This window comes from Oculina patagonica, unplaced genomic scaffold (genome assembly GCF_052425735.1).
Source record: "Oculina patagonica isolate OP01 unplaced genomic scaffold, crgOcupat unplaced492, whole genome shotgun sequence".
Lineage (NCBI taxonomy): Eukaryota > Metazoa > Cnidaria > Anthozoa > Scleractinia > Oculinidae > Oculina > Oculina patagonica.
In genome coordinates, this window is record NW_027558353.1 from 1 (window position 1) to 8972 (window position 8972).

Here is an 8972-nt window from a genome sequence, read left to right on the forward strand (position 1 = left end):
AAAAATAGTGCTCAAATATTCCCTTTTGGAAGCAGTTAAGAGGATTTCATGTGATTGTCCCTCTGTATTCTCCAGTAATATTGTTCAGTTCTAGGGATAATTGAGCTCTAATGCAGCAGCAAATTGTTCATTTTATCTTATTTCTTACTGTTTAGGACGCTTTTCTGTCACTGGCTCATTGGACTATGAGTCTTACACAGGAGGTGTGTATCAAGTCCAAGCATCCAGTAGCCCACAACAAGTTGCTACTGAAAAAGTCACTATTACAGTCACAGACACAAAGGATCCGCCAAGGTTTAGCCAAAGTAAATACGTAATTAAAATAGACGAAGATGTCAGAGCAGGTACAACAATTTCAGTGACCAAACCAGATGGTTCATCGGGTGGGTTGGTCATTAACGACGCAGACACTCCAAAGACACAGTTTGAGTGTACTATTGAGAACATTCAATCTTTAGCTGTAGAAAATCAGTTCAAAGTAACATTGGTAACCAGTGGCAACAATGGTGAATGTAAACTTGTCACTCAGGCTCCGTTTGACCACTTTGACACCCCCAAGTTTAATTTTGAAGTGCGAGCTACAGATAAGAATTACAGAAACATGTTTGCCTCAGCCCTGGTAGAGGTTCAAATACAAGACAAGAACAATCATGCCCCACAGTTTTCACAAAGTTCATACATGGCTTCTGTGAGCAGCAACTTTCCAGTGAGGAATTCAATCCTAAAAGTCACAGCAACAGACAAGGATGCTGGCTCATTTGGAGAAATCACATACGAATTGCTTAATACTGAAGACAGAAACAGGTAAAAAGTTTTCATATGTTTTTCTTTGTAATTCTGTGTTATCTAGAATCTAAGTTTTGTCATGAGACTCCCGGTTTTCAGTGTGGTCTCACGGTCTCACAGTGAGAGACAAAAATCTTAGGGTAAACAGATTCACAAGCAGATAGGAAGCAATTTCTTTGTATATACGGAATTAAAAAAAATTAATTCCGTAAAAAATACAAATGAATTCTGTGCATTCCGTGGTTGCTTAAGGTTCAAACACAATCCATTATCATATTTAGCAGCCACGTACTCCTGTACCAAGGAAGGTTATTATTTACCAGTCTCTCGCATTCTGGTTAAGTTATCAACAATGACACTGACTATTTATGTGAATATTTAGGAATGAATGTGTGGTTCCAGAAAATGTCTATAATCCCCCCAACAGAAGGGATTGGAAATTCCTGGGGGTAGGGGCTGAGGCGGGGGGGGGGGGGGGTCTCAGAGTCCATAAACTCTGAAGGAAATATATGAAACTTAATTGTAATTTCCAGAGGGGTGTTGGGGTGGGGGTGGGGTGGCTGTTAGGAGAAAAACTCTTCAATAGAAAAGGTATGGATAATTTTCAGAACTTCACAATGTATTAAAACCATGAAAATAACCTTTATATATTTAACAAATAGATTCCATTTTGCCGTGCGTCTGTTCAGTTATAGATCACAGATGACGTCAAAATGTGGTAACAACAAAAAAAGTGGCCCACGAGCCGCTAGGCGAGTGGGTCACTGTTGTTCTTACCACATTTTGACGATCTATAACTGAACAGACCCACGGCAAAATTGAATTTATTTGTTTTATATAATAAAACTCTGATTTGGACTATGAACTCTGATCACGCGCGCGAGTCACACCACCGCGTGACGTCATCTATGCGTCTGTACTCTAATAGATCATAAGTAAGAACCAATCAAAATGCGCCTAGAATTCAGGTTATTATATAATATATCATATCACATAGTATTTTAAGTGAGTCATAAACAGGTAACGAAGACTTTCTTGTTATTAGCACTTGGTTTTGTTGTATTTGTCCACCATTTGATCACTCTATCTCCAGGATTTCAGCCTTGATCCCCAGATTACCGGTGCTTTGAGGTTGAGAGGTCTGCTCAGAAATACAGAATATTAATTTTTGTTTATTTTCTAACAGGTTTAGTCTGGATTCCAGCACAGGTGTTTTAACCAGTGCCAATAACCTGGCAAGTAGGAATAAAAGGTACCAGCTGAAAGTTCAGGCTTCAGACAGAGGTAACTTGATTGTTGAACAAGCATTTAAATGTCTTACCTTGCTTTAATCTGCTTTATAAAATAGCTGGGATTCTGGCAAGTAATTTTATTATTTGAGTACATAAAGAATAGATGCAGTATCACAGGTTCCAAAATGTTTTAAGGTGGCCCGCAGGTATTTCGGGCAGCGGAGGTGCTATTTTTTAAATCGATTTTTGGGCGTGGAAACCTTAACCGATTTCTCTGATTTTTGGTAGTTGAAATAACAAATGTTTAAATTTTATAAAGCTTTAAAATTTGGAACAAACAAAAACAATGAACACGAAATATTAGCACTTTTAAATAAACCTATTTTTTTAATAAAACGCGAATATTTTCTGAACGCGAAGATAGATTTTTTCATATTGCTTTAAATAAGTTCAAAATTTTCCAAGAATTCATGTGAGCAAGTTTCAACGAAATCGGCTGGGTAGAAATTGCTGCACATTTGACTATTAGATTTTAGCTTAAATATATTATGCTTGTGTATTTTTACCAGTTATTACAACAACGCTTGTGTAATGTTTAGATTGCATTGATTATTTGAAAGCTGCCAGCTAAAACAATGCTGGAAATTCTGAAAAGATCGGAAACTCCTAGCAAAAGTTATAGCAAATAAAACAAGATGTTTATGGTGCGTAAAATGTATTTTTTAAAATATTCATTATTTTTTGAACTACAAAAAAAACTACCGTTTTTTTTTCCCTTTATTTTAAAGTATGAGAAAATCCAGCATGTACACAAACGGCCTTATCTAGTTTTGTGTGTGTAGTCTTGATGCAACTCGCCAAATTCGGCTTGTGAAGATAGCTACCTCTCGTCTTTCATTTGGGAGCGCTTTGGAAATCCTTGTGTTCTAGTAAATTATTCAAACTTGCCACATTCCAAGATTTTTAGCACCTGGAAATAAACAGGTGTTCATTTCCAGGTGCTAAATAATATATCGCGATTTAAAGAAAAGTTTAAAATTCTACATTGAGATATTTTATTTTAATGTCGTAAAAAACACGTTTTCAGGTAATGCTGTTGACATGTACACGAAGCAAAATCTTTAATTTCGTTCAATTATCTTAATTCCTGTGCATTAAAAATAGTTTTTAATATAAGATCAAAGTCTGTTTTGTTGAAGTAGACTAATACTTTAATGTAATAATGATTTTTTTCTAGAAACATTAGTTCCCCATTTGAATTAATGGGGTTCCTAATTTATACCTCACGGGTCGTATACCGTAAAATTCCGGTTATAAGCCCCTCCACTAATAAGCCCCCCTGGTTATAGGCCCATCTACCTGGAAACAAAAAAATACATCCGATTATAAACCCCCCCGGATATAAGCCCACCTCTGCCGGTTGACAGTACTGAACTGGGCTAAATGTTGCTCTATTATGCATTTTTAACTTTAAAAGTTATTTCGATCAACACTCCGGTAGCTTGTTCCGAAACGTTTTTTCTATTCCGCGTATAAGCCCTCCCGGATATAAGCCCCTCCGCTTATAAGCCCACTCAAAACCACTTGTGAAGTTGTATAAGCCCAGGGCTTACAGTACCGCTCAGAAATAAGCGTCCATCGTATACGCACCTTATACGCACATACGCAGACGCATATACGCACATACGCATACGCGCGTATGCAATGAAGTGTAAGCACATACGCAGTTCTTTGTTATTCATTGCTCTTGGTTCTCATTGTGTTGTATTGTTGGAGAAAACAAATGAAATATCTTTGCGAGAAAATTATAAAACAGCGTTGGTCGATCGTGTTTATATGGTGCGCCGTGAACATTTATCATGTTTGTTAATTTTTTTGCAAGATACATCGCACGCGCCGGTGAGACTTGTTTGTGAATTAATTGCCTACTTGAAGCGACACGGCTTAGAAGCGAAAAAAAAATCTCCGGTTCTATCTGGCGTAAATGGGCGATTCAAACGGGAAAAGAGTATTCAATGAGTAGAAACGATGTTCTATTAGAGTTTATATGGTGCGCCGTGAACATTAATCTTGTTTTTTAACATTTTTTACAAGATAAACTTTTGGTCTCTTCACACGCGCCGGTACGCCGGCGACACTGTTTATGAATTAATTGCCCATTTGAAGCGACACGGCTTTAATAGAAGCGGAAAAATAATTTCTCTGGTTCTATTTGGCGTAAATGGGCGATTCAAACGGGAAAAGTGATCTCAATGAGTAGAAACGATGTTCTATTAGAGTTTATATGGTGCGCCGTGAACATTAAGATTGTTTTTTAACATTTTTTACAAGATAAACTTTTGGTCTCTTCACACGCGCCGGTACGCCGGCGACACTGTTTATGAATTAATTGCCTATTGAAGCGACACGGCTTAGAAGCAAAAAAAAAATTCTCTGGTTCTATTTGGCGTAAATGGGCGATTCAAACGGGAAAAGTGATCTCAATGAGTAAAAACGATGTTCTCTTAGAGTTTATATGGTGCGCCGTGAACATTAATCATGTTTGTTAACTTTTTTGCAAGATAAATCACACGCGCCGACGAGACTTGTTTGTGAATTGATTGTCTGTTGAACCGACACGGCTTTAATTGTTGCGAAAAAACATATCTCTGGTTCTATTTGGCGTAAATGGGTGATTTAAACGTTGAAATAATTTCAATAAGTAGAAAAGATGTTGTATTAACTTATTAACTTGTCTCGCAAGAAAAACTTTTGGTTTTTTCGCACGCGCCGACGATTTTGTTTGTGAATTGATTTTCTGTTGAAGCGCGACGGCATTTAGTAGCGAAAAAAAATCTCTGGTTCTATTTGGCATAGATCGCCAATCTACATGGTGAAGTATTTCCAATAAGTAGGAGCGTAGCTTGTTTTAGAGTAATTGTGATACGCAGTGAATATTATTTATAACCTATTCTTGCAAGATAAACTTTTGGTCTTTCGGAACGTGCCGGGAGTCACGTCACGGCTTAGTAGCGAAAACAAAATATCTTTGGTTCTATTTGGAAAAAATCAGCGATTGAAACGTCGAAATTATTTCAATGAGTCGAAACGATGCTCAAATAAAGTTTATATGATGCCGCGAACATTTATTAGCTTTTCTGCAAGATAAACAATCTTTCCGCACGCGCCGGTAAGTTAAGTAACGAAAAAGTTATTTCTCCGTTTCTATTTTGCATATGTCGGCGAACTCTAAAAGAAGAAATAGCAAGCCATCGAAAGAACAATAAACTATAAATAAAAGAAAAAAACAATAAGCTTGCTCATACATACTGATGAGCATACGCGTATACAGAGTATACGCATATACGCACATACGCAGACGCATATACGCACATACGCAGACGCATATACGCACATACGCATACGCGCGTATGCGCAAAAGCATACGCGTTTTTCGCGTATGTTTTGTATGTTTGTTTGTATGTTTTCATTTAATTGTAATTCTAATAATCAATGTGATGTTTTTCTCATTTTCTTTTCAAGCACAAGGCAATGTCAAAAGCAGTGTGGTTGATGTATATGTTGCTGTGTACAATCCTGGAACAACATTCATTCAGTTTGATCCAACAAGCTATTCTAAAACCATCCCTGAAAGTGCTGGGGTTAATACCCCTGTATTCGATGTATCTGCTAAAGGGCCAAGTTCAATAATATATAAAATTGTTGGTGGAAATCAAAATAACGCATTTAAAATTTCAAGTTCAACTGGACTAGTCAGTGTTGCTGGCTCTCTTGATCGTGAATCACAAGCGACGTACAAGTTGGTTGTCCGTGCCGAGAAAGGCATATTGGCGAAGGAGGTGACGACCACCATTAACATCGGCGATGTAAATGATAACACACCAAGAATAACCTTCTTGGAAACTTCACCTAAAGACATTGCAATTGAAGACTATTCACCAAAGGGAAGTTATGTGATAAAGGTAAGAAACCTAAATCCTTGAACATATTAATAGCCTGTGAACAAGCTCTTTGGGGCAAAGAAAAAGCAGGAAGAAAAAGGAAAGGAGATGGGTGAGGAGGAAGGTAAGGAGGGGATGGGGGAGGGGGAAGGTACAGAGGGGGAGGGGGGAAAAGCCTGTTGACAAAGGATTGGAGCGGCCATTCCACCCCCTTGTAATTAACCAGTCATTAATCTGTCAACAACATGTCATTATCTCTGCTTGGATGCAATGAAATAGATTGCAAGAAAAATGACAGCTTGCTGGAAAATATGTGTTTTTCTCCAGCTTTTTGTAAATAATAAAATGGAATGAAATGAAGAAGGTTCATGCACATGGTTGGTTTTGTTGTTAACTTGTGATTCGAAAAGAGTAAACTTGGTACAGGTCTTCTGCATTTTCAAAAATAAGGAGCTACTTGTTGTTCTGAAGAAGATAGAGTTAGAAAACATGGGATTTCGAGTTGTGCACAAAGAGAGTTTTTTTCAGTTGTTCTCAACAGGGAGAAAATTCCAGCCATTTAACATTTTATTAAATCCACAGTAAACTATTTGAATCACTGTTCCAGGTGACTGCCATTGATCGAGATGCAGGCGATAATGGAGTAGTTAAGTACAGTATCACCACCTCTGGTACACCATTTCAGATAAACCAGAATACAGGTGTTATTACTGCTTCACGGGAAATAAGGTAAGACTATGATCAGTACAAGGTATATATAATAATAATAAATAATAAATAATTTACACACACACTTGTGTGTTTATTTCTAAAAGAACTAACCACCCTATCCCTAGCAAGTGCCTTGTCTCCGATAAGCGCCCTCCCTTAAGCTCTCAAAATAAAAATAAGCACCACAGGTGCTGAATGAAATCATTACAGTACTAATGGCACTTGACTGTCGTGTCGCCACAGTTTTTGAACAAACATTAGTTTTGGTTGCTTGCCCCATTTAACGACAATCTGTCTGTTTGAGGGAAAAATTGTCATGTCTTGTCTTTTTTATTTCAAATAGGAGATCTGAAAAACAGATATGGGACATTGCTGTTCAAGCAACTGATAGCAAAGGTCGCAGTAGCCCTACCTACGGGCTCAAAATCCACGTAACAGAGGGACTGCAAGCACCACAGTTGCAGTCGACCATTTCAGTCTCACTGGATGAAAACAAGGCTGTTGGCTTCACGGTTAAAGACATTTCACCTTCTTCAAAGAATCCTAGCTACAAGTACAATATCGTGGGTGGCAACACCGATGAAGCATTTTGCATCAACCACCAAGGTGTTATTAGTGTGGCAAAGCCATTGGACAGGGAGAAAATCTCCTCGTATGCATTGAAAGTGTCTGTTTCTGTTGGAAATAAGGTCAGCAACACAACGGTTGCTGTGACAATTAGGGACAAAAATGATGATGCCCCTCGGTTCACCAAACCTGTCTACGTTTTTGAAGTGAGCGAAGCCAAAGGTTAGTCACTAAAGCTAACATGATACAGTACAGCGCAGTGCACTACTGTGCAGTAGTAATTTACTAGGTTTTCTATAGAAAGAGTTAATTGTTGTACCATAATTCCCATGTTACACTTCATAGTGTATGTCCTTCCAATTACTTTATATTGTGCAGTTTACTGCAAAAACTGTAAACATCTAACAAAGAGCACGCCACTCCTGAACAGCTATCTCAGCTGTTACACAGAAGCAGTTGGACTTTGGGGTGGGGGGCTGATTGGGGTTGGGGGAGGGAATTATCATCAATGATAGCTGTCGACCAATAAATGAGCGAGAATTGTGCCAGTTAGTGTAAAATAAAATATGTATTACATTGTAAAATTAACATTGATCATCAGTTTTGGAGTGGGTGGCGTGGTGGCCTAGTAGTTAGTGCACCCGACTTCGGATCAAGCAGTCCGGGTTCAAGCCGTAGAGATCACTGTGTTGTGTTAATGCATTTTACTCTCATAGTGCCTCTCTCTACCCATAAATGTATTAGTGTATAAATGGGTACCAGGAAATAGTGCAGCGGGGGTTACCCTGCAGTGGACTAGCATGCCATCCAGGGTGAAGTGGAAATATTCCCAGCCGTTAAATGCTACCGAAACTGGTATAAGCCCCGGCAGCATGGGCCGCTTGGCTCAAGGCTTACCTTAATCGGCTTGGAACGTTTTATGCAAGCCTTTACTTTTTTCATGCACAGGTAAAAATGAAGAAGTAGGGAAAGTGTCAGCAACAGACAGAGACTCTGGTACAAATGGAGAAGTGAGATATGATTTGCTTTACGCAGTGGATGTGAACTCAAAGTTTAAAGTTGATCCAACTTCAGGCTCCATTTCTTCTCTAACAGACCTGGACTATGAGCAAATCAGACAGCACATTCTGTACATCCAAGCTTCAGACAAAGGAATTCCATCTTCTAGCAGTAAGTCACAAGCTTTAAAAGTACTACTTACTCAGACAATAAGCCTGAGTTCTCTTTCAGTGCTATGGCTCATAAAAAATGAGGGTTAGTTGTCTAATTTTTTTAGTAGACACTATAAAGCGACAATCATTAGTACACAAATTCAGGTTTTCAAAAATAATACGACTTTTTTAATTTTCACAAACATGTTTCGACGGTACATCCGTCATCATCAGTGTGACGGTTATGAAAGTTTACAGTGATTTAAAACGTGCCTGTTACAAATCATACGTTACATTGCGTTGAAAAGCAATACGCTAGATAAATTTGTCATCGGACAGAAACTCTCACGTTTATAAGCATTTGCAGGCTTCAGAGTCATGCCGTACCTCTTGTAACTTAGACTGCTTCAAGATCTTAGACTCTGCGCCTACTAAGTACCAGGTTAAGCTTAAGGAGTCTATGTACATCAAGTGGGAAAAGCCGAACCTTAATCAACAGGTCAAACACATCAATTTGACGCTTTCCCTATAGCTGCACGTGCGCGCGCTTCTTTTTAATTCCGTTAACTTCGAAACAGGGGGGA

At 38.5% G+C, this 8972-nt stretch overlaps 1 protein-coding gene across 1 annotated transcript; it reads left to right on the top strand.

Annotated features, from left to right (window-relative positions):
- Window positions 1-155: 155 nt before the first annotated feature.
- On the top strand, window positions 156-8407 carry LOC144640803 (protocadherin-like protein; the record flags this gene model as incomplete). The annotated part of the gene is made up of 6 exons (XM_078499874.1): window positions 156-804; window positions 1973-2070; window positions 5541-5980; window positions 6567-6688; window positions 7014-7459; window positions 8186-8407. Coding segments are annotated over 6 exons (1977 nt in total), but the record flags the coding sequence as incomplete, so codon positions are not given.
- Between the last annotated feature and the right edge of the window lie 565 nt (window positions 8408-8972).